This window comes from Aquila chrysaetos, chromosome 5, assembly GCF_900496995.4.
Source record: "Aquila chrysaetos chrysaetos chromosome 5, bAquChr1.4, whole genome shotgun sequence".
In the NCBI taxonomy this organism is placed as follows: domain Eukaryota; kingdom Metazoa; phylum Chordata; class Aves; order Accipitriformes; family Accipitridae; genus Aquila; species Aquila chrysaetos.
In genome coordinates this window covers 69,366,565-69,380,306 of record NC_044008.1, presented here as the reverse complement: position 1 = coordinate 69,380,306, position 13,742 = coordinate 69,366,565, and the positions used below count along the sequence as shown (strand labels likewise).

The following is a 13,742-nucleotide window of genomic DNA, read 5'->3' as shown; positions in this document are numbered from 1 at the left end:
CAGAGGTCGGGTTGGGATTTGACCCTGGAGTGCTTTTTTCTCTTATCCTTACAGTGTTTTTTACCTACATCTTGAGTCTAGTAACGGGCTTGGGTTCCTGATTTTTTCCTCTGCTTACAACACTGGCCCATTCCTGCAGCCCCTTCGGCTTTCCCCAGCACTCGGTGCTGCCAGGGACAGCCGAGGGATGCTCCAGGACGGCAGCGATGCTCCGAGCAGGATGCAGCGCTCTGGGATGGATGGGCAATGGCTGGAGGAGAGCGCGAGGGCACAAAAGAGAGCAGAGAAAGCGGACGCTGGCGTAGGAGAGGCTCCGCTTTGTATTTAAACCCAGTTCGATCCTTTGTCAGCTGAATTGGTTTTGACGGGGCCCAGATGGGAACAGTTCATGCACATGATGGGAAGACCCATCATTTAGCGAGAGGCAAAGCCGACCTGGCAGGGGTCGCAGGAACGCTCAGGCTGCAAGGCTGCAAAACCTCTGCAACAAATAAATGCCTCCGCGCATCGGGAAGGCGGCTGTGTCAGAGGGGAGGTCGGTGCCGCTCTCCGTGCTCTGCCCGGGAAGTAGGCGGCAATCACACATCCAAACGCCTGTCTAGGTGCGGTAGGTGGGCAGGAGATTTGACGCTTGCTTAAGCAAAGTGCAGCTATATTTCGGCATAGGAATTGGGACAGTCTCTGCTGATGTCCCTCTAGACCGAGGTCCCATCACGGTGGGCTCTCCAGAGAAGCACGTCAGGGATAATTCTAGCTCCAAAGACTTTGTAAGCTCAACAGGTAAGGGCAGGACCCGGCTGGGAGGGGAACGCAGCAGCACCCCGGGGCAGCGGAGCTGGAAGCAGCCCAGCACCCACCGCCGTGCCTCCCCGAGCCTCCCCTGGTGGGACGGCTGGCCTTGCTTGGGTCTGGTTCTTCATCACACTTAATTCTAGTATAAGAAATGATAAAAAAGAAGAAATAAAGAATACACAGGGTGGCTTTAGCAGGCTCCAGCCCTTGGCCATGCTGCTGATGTTTACAAGCCTACCAGAGCCGATCAGACCAGGGGTCCCACTTTGTCCAACGTCCCACTGCTGCGGCCCCTAACATTGCTCAGATACTTCAGGAGGAAACTTTGATCCCTCTCCTAACCCCAGGAGCCAGAGGCTGGTGCAGCTGGAAAGCACAAGCTTGGAGCCTCCTGCAGAAATGGGTTTACAGGGACAGTTACAGCTCTTGGCCTTTCTGCCCTCCATCTCTGCCTCCAGTCTGGGTCTTGAGCCTCGCTCCATCTTTTGGGCTCTGCAGCACACCATGACAATGAGTTTCCCAGGCCAAGGATGCACTGGGATACCTGGCACCTCCCTACTGGTTTTACTGGGCCACACTTTCGGTTCTCCCAGCTGCCGGGCAGAGGTGTGTGCCGTGACCCTGTGGAGCCAGTGATGGACCACAAGCAAAGCCCACCAAGGTGTTGCCCCTTCTTGGGGCACACCAAACCCATGCCAGGTAAACAGCCCAGCTGGGAGGGTCCCCTGCTCCTTTCCAGGAAAATCCAGTAAATTTGATCTCTAGCTCTATCAAAAGAGGAAAAAAAGCAGTGTTTTCCCAAAGGTCTTTGGGCTCTTGGAGCGGGGAGGGGAGGCAAGGGCCGGCGAGCGACTCGTGTGTCAAAGAAATTCAGCTCGCTGGCTGGGGGCCAGGGACTTTTCATGTGGATTTCCAGCCTCCGCCAGGAGACTCTCGGGTGCTGGAAGAGCCTTTAATTCAAACCAGGTGCCTCTGAAAGGAAAATGCTCAAAAAGGCGAACTTGGTCGCTTTCCCTCAAAAAAAAAAAAAAAAAAGTATAATCATGAGGGCAATCATGCACATTTCAGTGAACTATCCTCCCTGGCATGCCTCTCCGTGCTCCCAACCGCCTACTCCACCGCCACCTCCCCCAATGGAAACCGAAATCACCAGCAGGGCTGGAGGAAGAAGAGCTGAGCCCAGCACCCAGCAAGGAGCCCCAGGACCCGGGCTGGCCAAAATCCACCGCAAACAGCTTTTGTCACCCTGCCTTGCTCTCTCCATGAGCTGAACAGCTCTCCCGCGAGCTATGGAGAAGACCGGAGGGATCACTGCGGTCCGGGTGGTGATCCCCACTGAGGAGCCAGGATGGGCAATGCCGACAGTACCAATGCCCAGCAAGCCCCCAGCCTTCACCGCTGCAAACCAGCCGCTCCCCCAAATCCAGTGCTTGCCAAGCGGTGCCATAAATAACAACAGAACTGCGGGGAGAGGGGGACCAGCCACACCGGGCTTACCCCGCAATGACGATGAAGAAGTCCAGGCGGTTCCATGTGTCTCCCAGGTAGCATTTCTTCCCAAAAATCCCCAGCGCAATCATCTTGACGATCATTTCCACGGCGAAGAAGGCAAAGATGAAATCATCGAAGCTCTGCAAAAGAAAAGAAGGGAGGAGGGATGCTCCTGCATTGCTGCACACTCACACCGGGGGAGGGAATTAGAGACCTGAGTCCAACAAGGTCTCCTCTTGCACCACCAAGAGCTATAAAATCCCTGGGCAGAGGCAGTGATGAGAGCCGCCCCGTGTCTTCCCCCAACCCAGACTGGCCAACAGCACCCACGGTGCTAGGATAAAGGGACAAGTATTTTTTAGGCTCTGCTTTCACTGTAAACTCAATGGTTAACCCTTCCCAAGCACTCCAAGCAAGGCTTGGCTATGTTAGGGCTGGCAGAGCCTGGCAAGGGCTTTGCCTGATGACACCGCGCCTTCGCATCCGAGCGCCAAAATCAGCATTTTTTAAGTGCTGGCGGGACAGCCAGCGGAGGCAGGACCCAGCCATCCCGGGGCACGAGGCCACCTCCGCCGTGGCTAGAGCCAGCTCTGCCGCAGCTCGGTCCTTTTGGTCCTCCCCACCAAACCGGGGCCGCCGTTAAGCTCAAAGCAGCGGCCGAGCCGCAGGCCGTACCTGGAGGATCCTGCAGCGCGGCGAGTCGCAGGCGATGTCCTCGCAGGGGTGGAACATGCCCAGCGTCACGCAGTTGAGCAGGATCACCAGCATGCTCACCCTCTCGAACCACCTGCACGATACGCCGTCAAGGAAGCAACGGACCCAGACGAGCATCCGCGAGCAGCCACCGCTGAATCAGAAAGGTTATTCTGGGCTTTAAAGCAAGGTGCACGCCAGCTTCTCTCGGTTAGACTTTATCTGGTTTGCATGGAAAGCCTGCCTGCTGTTTAGATACCTGCTCGGCAAACCGACGGCGTGTTCTCCCCGCGCCGACATCGGTGGCTACGGCTAATGTGAAAACCGCTATAAAATGAAAGTCTCATAGCAAGAGTGCTGAGTGCTGATGTGATGGATTAAAAAATTAAATTAAAAGAACGATATCAACTTTTAGAAAAAAATAAACCCCACACCGTTAATTTCCTCTCCTGGCATTTTACGGAAAAGCACTTTAACAACATTACAATTTTCTATTAACCATGTCACGGCTTATCCCAGGGGCGTTTCCCTGAAGTCTCTACTTGAACTTTTCATTCCCAGTCCAAATTAAGACTGTCAAAACCATTAACCAACTGCCTAAAAGCCTTTAAGACGGTGAAGGCCCACAGAGCCCATTCCCTACCCTGACTGCTGCCTCTTGGAGCAATTTTAAAGAGCTGAGCTGCTGGGACAGACTTTGGATGCTTTCACTTTGGGGGCAGAATAAAGCGTGCTACTGCAGCAAATCCTCATAGGGATGGTTCAAACCTGGTACCAAATTTTTTGCATCCTTCTAGGGGCCATTTCCAGCCAGCTCTTGACTGCTAGGGCCACAGGGATGCAAAATCCAGGAGCCGGTGCGACACGGCACCGGGGTTATCTTCCAGCCTAGCATGGAAAACAGCCACAACCCGCAGGCAGTCGGGGCCACGCTCCTGCCTGGGTGCAGGCAGCAGCTTCCAGGCTCTAGGAAAATAAGCACAACCCTTGTCAGACAAGAGCTTTCGCTGCAACGCGGTAGCGGGTGGTGTTTGGGAGCCCGTGCTGTAGCGTTATCTGGCTGGGGAAGAAGAAGGTGAGGATGAATCAGCAGGTGCCTCCCCGCCGGGCACGCGGGGCTGGAGTTGGCAGCTCCTGCCACCCAGCTTGGGCGAATTCCTGGGAAATCACATGGGGCTGAGTCACAGCTCGGTCGTTGGCAATCTGGATCTTTTAATCAGAAGAAATGTTTACAAGATATCGGGATAGACATTCCAACTGTCAGGTTGGGGCTATGGGCTGGAATATTTAGCCCAAATATAGCCCTGCGGGGGCAGGCGCGGAGGGCAGCTAGAGGAGGGGGCAGCAGCTGCGGGGGACCCGCAGGCGTTCCCCGGCTTAGGGGGGCTGGAAAGCATCCCTCTGCGGAGCCAGCCGCATCCACGGCTCTGTCAGCGAGCAATTGCAAAGCCCTTGAGAACAGAAAGAATTTTAAAAAACCCTGTAACATCCCAAATGAGTGACAGAACGAGCATGTGTCTGTAAGGGCTCTGCAAGATATTCAGCGGGGAAGCGAGGAGGCTCGGGAGTAGCCTGCTTGGTTGGGTCAAAACCTGCAGAGGCAGACGGATGCTTCCCCAGACGGGCAAAGCTTCACGCAAATTCTTTCGTGGTGGTGGAGAAGACCCTGCACTGGGCCCGGCTCTCCTCCACGGGCTCCATCTCAGCTGGGCACGGGACCTGGCTGATGCTTTTGCCACGGTGGGCAGCTGCGTGGTGCCGACCGGGGACCGCAAGCTCCCAAGCGAGCGGAGATGGGCCACATAACCATGATGTGCACCTGGTTGGAGCCGCTCTGATCTCACCTCCTCCCTCTCCAAGACCTAGAGCAGCCGAGCAGATCCAACCTCACCGCAGCCCCGCGTCCGGTGCAAAGGGCCGACCGGTGCCTGAAATGGGAGGAACGGCACAGGACGGCGCCGAGGGCACCCTCCCTGTCCTCCTCCGGCACGCCACAGACAGCAAAGCCGTGGGTGCCCCTCCACGCTCGTTAGCGTGCCGGCACCGGCGCCGCTGACTAATTGCGAGCGGAGGGCAGCCAGGAGAGCGCAGGGCCCCAGAGACGCCGCAACCTGCTGGGCACGGGGTGCGAGGTGCGCCCGGGAGGAAGACGTGGGGACCAGCGTCAGAGCTGCACCCACCAAAGGGTCGGTCCCCCGTGGTTGCAGCCCCCACCTGCCCAAACACCCCGCTGCCCAGAGCCCCAGCTCTCCCCGTCTCGGCGCGGGTGCTGGCACAGGCACGGCCCCCCCCATGCCGCTCTCCCCAGCGAGACGATGAACCCCCCCCCCCATTGCATCCCCCCCAGCTCTGTCCGTGCCCCCAGCCCAGGGCTGGTCCATGCCCTCCCACCCCGACTCCCCTTGCAGGAACAAACATCCCACAGGCAGGAAAACAGCCTGGGGAAGGGGGGGAACCGTGGAGCGGGAGGGGATTTTATTTGCTGATGACAGATTTTTTTCCCCCAGCTTTAACCGCAGACCCACTTATCAGCATATCGCTCCCTCAAGCAAATACATTTCAGTCCAATATAACACTTCACCCTGATTAAATATTCCCGGGACAGGGACCCCGGCGGTGCCGAGGGCAGTATGTTAATGTGCAGCTGATAGATCAGAAGGCTGGGGGGTGTATTTTATTTTTTTGCCTTTTTTTTTTTTTTTTTCCAGCTGAATGAAACTTCAAGCTCTTTCTTCTGCTAATGGGATTTTCAGAGGCACACAAAGTGCTGATGGCTATGGCTTTGTACCGACCCTCCTTTGAGCCGAGAGGCTGACAAAGGGAAACTCTTCAATTAGCAAAAGCAGAAGGTGCTTTATTGAATGCCGCTCGCCGCTGCTGCGTGGGCAGTGAAGGGGCAAAGGGGCTTTGGGAAGCACCAGAGACAGTGCTGGTCCTCGGCCAGCGGCTAAGGCGAGGAGGAGGAGGCAAACGCTCAGGGCGAGGGGCAGCCGTGGCACTGCCGCTGCCTCTCATCCCAGTGCCGAGCTGAGCCCACAGTCCACGTTGCACGAGATAAATATTCACCGGGAGTGGAGCTGGCCCTGTGGAGTCCTGCACCCGCCTCACACCGAGCAGGCGGGATGCGTAGGGCTGACGTTTAAAAGAAATTAATGATGGGGTTCATGCCCACACAGCAGGCAATCACCCCATCCGCTCCATGCCATGGATGTCAGAGAAAAGAGTCCCTGCTTTTCAGGGTCACCTGCTCACCCCAGCTTATTCTTAAAAATCCACATTTTTACCATCAGCTTGGTCAAGACAGACAGCCAAAATGCTCACAGATTCTTTTCAATTAAAAAAATCTGTTTCTGCCACACAGAAATATCCAGTAACACTTCTGTTGTAACCAGAGTCTTAAAATTCATAAGATAAAGAGCACCAAAAAAAAAGGAAAAAAACCAGAAGTCAGTCACTTGTTATGAACAGGAGTCTTTGTACAGAGCAAGAGCCCTCGGCCCCTTTCCCATCACGAGCGATCCCTGTGCTACCTGCCCGCACTCGGCAGAGCCTGACCTTTCATAATTAAGAGGCAAGACCCCCAGATTCAATTAGCCAGCACTACCCAGCTTAATATAATCAAAAGAGAAAGATAATGCATTATGCTTGCTATGATTTGGTTGCAGAAGTTTGGATCAAATTCACCAGCAAGTGAATTAAATGGGAAGCTGTTCCTCGAGGGCAGCGGCAACCAAGAGGACGGCGGGCACGATGCTCGGTCCAGCAGCAGCGCGGGCTCTGCCTGCCGAGCTGGAGCACACGCGCTGCTCCCGGTGTGCTCTTTGGTTTGGAGACGGGGAGAGCGGGCACCACCATGCCGCAGCGTTGCCCGTCCCCAGAGGTGGCGGTCCCTTCCCCGAGGCGGCCGGGCACCCACGCCGACAGCTGAGCCAGGTATGGAGGGCAGCGTTTGGTGATGCTTTACAAGGATACACGCTCTTCCATGGGATTAATATTTATTTCTTCCCTTAGTGCTCTGCTATTCCCAGGTGGCTTCTGCCATTCCCCCTCTCCTTCTTCCCTGCATTCCTCTCTCTCCTCTCTGGCTCCCTCCCTGACCCCCTCCTCCAGCTCTCCCTAAGCAGCACCAGCGCTCCAGCAAAGCACCGGCTCCACGGCAAGGTGCTGCCATCCCACCGTCACCGGGAGATGGGGTGGGAGCCCCCGAAAGCACAGTCAGCACAACGGGGAGCCCACGGGCAGCCCCACAGCACCAGGGGCTGCAAGCTTGTATCCTGCAATAAAACCCAACCGCAGAAATGCGTTGAGCCGCCCGGATCCGGCCAGGTGACCCCTCGGCTCCGCTCTGCTGCCTATTTTCTGGGGCGAGGAGACGTCGTTCAGACCCACGGGGCCACGGCCACGGCCACACGCGGGTCCCCCATCACCACCCGCAGTCGTTTCTCTTGCGCCAGGCAAAGCCTGCGCTCGCCGGGACGGCGGCTGGTGTTTGACAAATGTGCAGCAAGCGCTGGCGAGGCCTGGAAATTTTAGCGCAAATGTGATGTGAAAATTGGGTTGAAACGACAGCCTTCCCCTGCAGTGTCACCGAGTCCCACCAGCTTAGGAGTGACACTGGGATAAGCTGCAGACGTTAATGAGAGCGGAGTTTTAGGCTTCATTCATATCATCAATTCCAGAAATAGCCCCTTTGACAGAAGCATAATGGGACTTCCAGGGTCTGGCCTTTGGGGGGGTGGGAGGAGGCAGGGACTAAAATCCTAAAACATTAATTCAGGCCGTTTGCAAGGGAAGTTAAAAGTCCTCAGAATTAATCTGCCTCACGGGTGGAAATAATAAACCCTTCCCAGCTTCGCCCCTGACTGCACCAGGCCAACAGGAGAAGTGTCTTCATATCGTGCCCAGTTGAAAGGTTATAGAATTCCCATCACAACCCTGGACATTTCATAGCATTATTTTTTTCCTACCATACTCCTTCAAAAGCGAAACCAGCACCTATCTTTCGCTTTTAGCATTTGCAGGAAGCATCTGCATCCCCTTGGATGCTGCATGCCAGAGGTGCTCTCAGAGCATCTTTACACGGTGAATCTGCTTGCCTGGCTTACAGCTGAGCGCCGGCAGAGATCTGCCCCGGTGTGATCCTGACACGGTCTCTACCCCGCGGGTTTGCCCTCCCAGGTGCTTTTCCAGGCACGGTACCTCCCCTCCCTCCGAGGAACGCAAGAGCAGGATGAAGCAGGGAAGATGCGGCAGGTTTACAGCCCTTCCCGCAGCATCGTGGCACCGCACCGGCAGCAAAACTGCTTTTTCCTGGCGGGGTGGATAACCCGCTGCGGGCACAGCAGCCCCGGGCACACTCATTGCACGCGTGTGCTGGAGAGCGTGCCTCCTGCCCTGCGGTCCGCGGGGATTCATGCCAGGCGAGTCCGATCGCCAGGGCATTCCTGGAAAGCAAAGCCCAGAGGCACTCCTCCAGTGGGGCTGCAGCAAAGGGATTTAAAAATTCAAACTCTGCTCAGAAAGCATTTCCACGACGTGCCCGGCGCCTGCCCCATCCTCGGTCACCGCATCTGGCAGCCCAAGGACACGCTGCCGGGAGCCGGCACGACCCCACTGAGCCCGGCACATCCCCGGCTGCAGGCTCTGAGCTGGGAAAAAGCCAGGCGGGGAGCATCCCTGCCTCGTCACTGCTCTGCAGCACTTCGAAACCGCTTTCCTCACAGCGCAGTCAGACCCAGGAGGTTATTTTAATGCATGCAGCTTCACAATTAAACCTGGGAAACCAAAACAGGGCGATTATTCATGCCGGTGTTTTTGGAAATTTCATCTCCAATTTATTTTCTTTTGCAGATGTTCAAGGGGATGCACGGGCAGCTGCTTCCCTCGGCCATGAAACGGCCGCGCTCTGCTCCCGTCGCAGCGGGACCATGGGGCCACGGCCGCATGACGGTCCCCAAAGGCCCCGTAACGCACAACGGTGACTGTAAAGCCCAAAAGTAGAGGAAAAAGGGGATTTCAGGGAGTAATCGTCCTAATCATCTTATTTTTCTCCCGAAGATTTAAAAACCGCACAGTTGGCTGCAGGCAGGAGATGCTCTCCTCTGCCTCGGAAACGCAGACGCCTCTCAAGGGGGATGTAGGATTTGCTCAGCAGCGCGGAGGAACCCTGCTCAGCTGCCCAGGTGATGAAGCAAAGAATGATGCTGTATTTAGAGGGGATGAAGCTTGATAAAAAAAGATGTTTTGTCAAAAAAAAATCCTGACGAGGTTCTCATTTGCCTTACTGTTTCGGAATTGTTTCCCCATAACCTTTTAGATTTGTACTTTAAGGTTTTTTCTCCAGCAACCAAAAGGGTTTAAAATCTTATTGCTTAAAGAGGGAAAAAAAAAATGAAGATAAAAAAAAATCCTGCAAGCTGAGTGTCTTGCATAATCTCCAAACTTCAGGAGCTGGAGCTTTTAAGAAAAGCCCTACATATCGCTTGCAATTAACTCCTGAGCTGGGAGCTGGGAGGGCTCGGCTGCTGGCAGCCTGGCCTTGGGACCAGCAGCTGCAAGGATGGGTGCTTTAATAAATAAAATAAAATAAAATAAAATAAAATAAAATAAATATCAAGCAAGAGCACTTTAGGCTGAACTTATTCCAGCTCCTCATCCCAGTCCTTCCTTCCTCCTCATGCCTGTCTCGGCATCACAGAGCAGAGACCAAAAAACCAGCCCAAAAACGGCCTCATGCAGAGGGCAGGGTCAGCGCGTGGCCCCCAGCCCCTGGGCAAGCAGGACGGGTCGGGGTGGAAGCCCCGCGGGGCCGGAGCTCACCAGCTATTTCACCAACCGATGCCAAACGCTGCGACCCCGACCCTCGCTGCCCTCCATCGCCCAAAGGGAAGAGGAGAAGCGGGTTAAGCCTCGCTCGCCCAGACCGAGCCCAGCAGAAGCTCCGGCTCCCCCCAACCTCCCTCCCCTACTGGTTTAGCACCTTCTGCTGCCATTTGGGTGGCTCAGGGACGGGCTCTCCTCCCACTCGCCCCACCAAAGCGGGGCCGCGGAGGTGGGAGCGTGCCCCAGCACAAACGTGCCCGTCCCCATCCTCCTCCCGGACCCGTCCCTCCCAGCTCGCAGCTCAGCCTCCGCACCAGCCATCGTCTTCCATGACGGAGCCCCGGGGATGGGCTCCCTCCCAGCAGCTCACTCGTGGCATTAACGAAGATGTTGTCGTGAGCAGTAAAATCCTTCCTAATGGACTCCTCCTCTGCAGGAGGGACCCGGGGTTACCAGTTAAAATACACTAAATATGCCAAAGCCGTTGCTGGTGCTCGATAATGTATTTTAAGACATTTTTTCCCACCACGCCTTATGAAGTGCATAGCGGATAGACACTTAATCCCCAAATATATATATTTTTAAACTCACTCACTGTAAACTGTCCCTTAATAGTGCCTGCCCTTAAAGCTCGGCGGAGCAGAAGAGCGGCAGTGCTGGCTGCTCACCGGGACGTGCCCATAACACCCAGCGGTGCCATCCCCTCATGACGCACGGCCCCTGCCGTGGTCCGGGACGGTGGAAGATCCACAGAAACCCAGGTGAACGCTGCAACACAGGCAGATGCATCTTCCCCTCATGCTCACGCAGAAAGGCACCTCGTGCAGAGTTGCCAGAGAGTCGTCTCTCTCACTAAGAGACTCGGGATATTTGGGATACTATTAAGTTTCTACCATCCCTGATTCGGCTTGCTGCATTACTCAAGACAAAAACTGTTATGCAAGGCTCCCTAAACAAGTTGCAGTGAAATCTTTGTAACATCCTACACCGACACATAGTTGGGATATGTCACATATTTGTCTTATTTTGTTCCTTCTTTGTCCTTTTTTTAGTCTCCTTCTACTTTTTCCCCCTTGGAAGTACGCTGGTTCCCATGGAAACAGTGATGTTATGGGTATGGACAGAGCTTCAGTGACGTCCACAAGTTCAGTATAAAAGCGGATTTATGTAACAGTTGGTGAAATGAAGGAATTGAAGAGATGGCTCTGCATGGCCACACATGTGGCATCGGTGCTTTCGTGCCAGGGATGCTGCACTGGTCAGGCAGGTTCACACCGAAGCGTGAAAGAACAAGAGGGCAGGGCAGAAAGGAGGAGATCCCAGATGCATGGGAAGGTGGATCAGGATAAAACTTGCCCTAAACATATACATATATATATACACACATTTTTAATCTCTATTTATTGATTTCTATTTTTATATTTATATATTAATATATTTCCTTGGAAAGCATCTCTTGCCTTTCGCTGCCGGAGCAGAGGACGGATGGGGGACCAGGGTACCGACCCTGGGCACAGCAAACCTCCTCTCTGCGCTCACCTGGGAGCTGCAGGAGGGCAGCTGGGTCCTCGCCGCTGCCCCAGCCCCAGAAGCCAGCCAGGACGGAGGCCACGGAGCAGCGAGGCCACCCCGGCACCGGCAGACGGTGCCTGCCTCCACGGCCAGGGAAGGAGATCCCCTCCGAGCCAGACCTCCCTGAACAGCAAAGGGGAGCATCTCCAGGAGGCTCCTGCAGGCTTCAAAGCCTGCAAAACGGGCGCATTTCCTCTTTTTCGTGAGCCTGTGATTTAAGTCCCTTCCTAGGGCAGTGCACAGATGGAGGGGATGTCTCTCCTCCTCCTCCTCCTCCATCGTTCCCGAGGAAGAAGCCCGAACAGCTTCCAAAATGAAACACTGCCATGCCCAGAGTCATGCCACCTCGAACCCCCCCGCTCCCCACAGAGGCTTCGCTGGCAGACACCGCGCCACGCAGAGCCAAAACCCCCCAAAAATCAATGTATTAATAAAGCCAGGGAAGCGACAGGCTGATTATAGCCCTGCTCCATCCCAAGGACGTGCTGGCGAGAACAAGCCTGTGCTAATTGTCCTGGCAGCTCCTCCGCTTCCCTTACAATCCCCAACACACTCCGAGAAGCCTCCGTGGGCTCTCTGCTCCTGCTACCGCTGGGTTACCCCCACCTTGGCCAGCAAAACCCCGCACCCTTCCCGGCGGAGCCAAAATATTCCCCGTGGAGCCAAAATATTCCCTGCGAGCATCAGCATCCCGCCTGACGCAGGTGATACGGGCTCTCTGCCTCTCTCCGCACCCCTCTCCCCTGAGGACCACTCTCTCCCCTCCCAGCCTCATCCCGCTGGGGGATGCAGCCCCCTTCGGCCCCCCGAGCCCTGCCAGCACGAGCTCGAACCCAATCCCAGCCTATTAAATATACACGAGGCGAGTGCATGAAAGATTCATCCAGGGCAGGGGATGTCAGCAGCTGCGGTGGGGAACGCAGGAGATGGGACAGCTCTGCAGGGTCGACAGCAGCCGCTGATTAATTCAGCGCTTCCCTAATCGCCTCAACAAGCGGGCGGCAGGATGGCACTGAGACACGGTAACCAAGCGAGGACCACAAAACCCAGCGAACCCGGGGAGAGGCGGCAATTACAGCCCGTCCTCGCGTTCGCCGCAGCGATGCCGGCTGCAGCTGGAGCTCGGGCAGAGAGGGAATTCCCTCTGCTGACTGAGGTCCAGGGGAAACCTCAGAGGGAAGAGCTGTTAGTGAGGAGCTGGGATGCGAGAAAGCTAAACAAATTGGCTCCATCTCCATCTGAGATGCAGGGCTGGCTTCTACCCCCACACCCCTCCCACAGCCCATTCCGGTCCATCTGCAGACACCCGGGAGAGGGATGCTCGCAGGCGGGATTTGAGAGCCGGGGAAATCAGGGCACGGGGCAGGAGGGAATGCGCCGGAGCGAACCCTCCCACGGCGGCAGAGCATCCCACCCTGCGGCACGGCACAGCCTTCACCCAGCAGACTCCGCGGCTGCCAGAACCACAAAGTCATTACCAAGATCTCCAGAAAGGTGAGCAGGCGTGGGGACATTTCCAAGCACTCTTCCATCCCCCCTCTTCCACCAAGCAGGGAAATGTGTCCACCACACCGAGACAAACACCTTCCAAGGCCTTTAGAGAAGCTCAAACTCTGGGTTTTGCCCATTTGCACTCTACAAATGGGCAGCTTGGGGCTCAGCAGAGGAGAAGGGGAGAGATGGGGCAGAAGCAGGGTGATTCCTGCCTGCACCGGCTCCAGGATGAGCCGAAAGCACCCAGCTCCCAGCCACATCTGCTGCAGCTGGGTCCTTCTCATTCCCACCCCAGTATTTGAATTGCAGAAGGGTACGAGCTCAAAGCCCCTGGGAAAACCTGGCCAAGCCTCGCAAAAACCTCAGAGGACAAATCCAAGGACAAACCCAGCATAATTTTAACTCTATGGACCGAGACAGGGCAGAAGGGTTGGAGGGACCGGTATTGCTGCTTCTGAAGGGTGCAGATGGCTTAACCCCCTGTCCCCACACCTTCTCCCTTCTCCTCCACTGGCACCAGTGTCCTGCCCTGACCTGGGGACACCGGCCAGGGGGATCCCAGGAGCTTCTCAGGGCAACGCCTGAGTTGCTGTGACAGAAAGGATAACCAAGGTGATAGCTTCCTTTGGGGCAAACCCTCCTCCGGGTGCCAGCAGGAGCTGTGCCCGATCACCAGAGAACTGAGCCCTTTCCACTTAACGGTTTGCGTTAGCCAATGTTGGGTATAACTTTCCGTGCAAAGCTTTGCTGAAAAAATACAGCTTTGGGGCGACTCAAACTATCCGCAAATTTTTGTTTGTTTTCTAACCTGGCTTCACGCTGAGGAAAAAAAAAATATTAAAAAATTATGTTTATAAAGTCTGAATATGATGACGATT

General features: G+C 55.5%; 1 protein-coding gene across 21 annotated transcripts in view; it reads right to left on the bottom strand.

Annotated features, from left to right (window-relative positions):
* The window catches only part of CACNA1G (calcium voltage-gated channel subunit alpha1 G), a 151,758-nt gene that overhangs the window by 100,291 nt on the left and 37,725 nt on the right, over nucleotides 1-13,742 (bottom strand). For all 21 annotated transcript variants that reach the window (XR_003923343.2, XR_003923342.1, XM_030013969.2 and 18 more), the window contains exons 2-3: nucleotides 2,959-3,070; nucleotides 2,290-2,423 (exon numbers count right to left, since the gene is read on the bottom strand). Coding sequence is in view for 19 of the 21 variants with exons in the window: in XM_030013969.2 (XP_029869829.1) it covers nucleotides 2,290-2,423; nucleotides 2,959-3,070 (246 nt within the window). In the remaining 2 variants the exon portion in view is untranslated. The remainder of the gene's footprint in view (nucleotides 1-2,289; nucleotides 2,424-2,958; nucleotides 3,071-13,742) is intronic.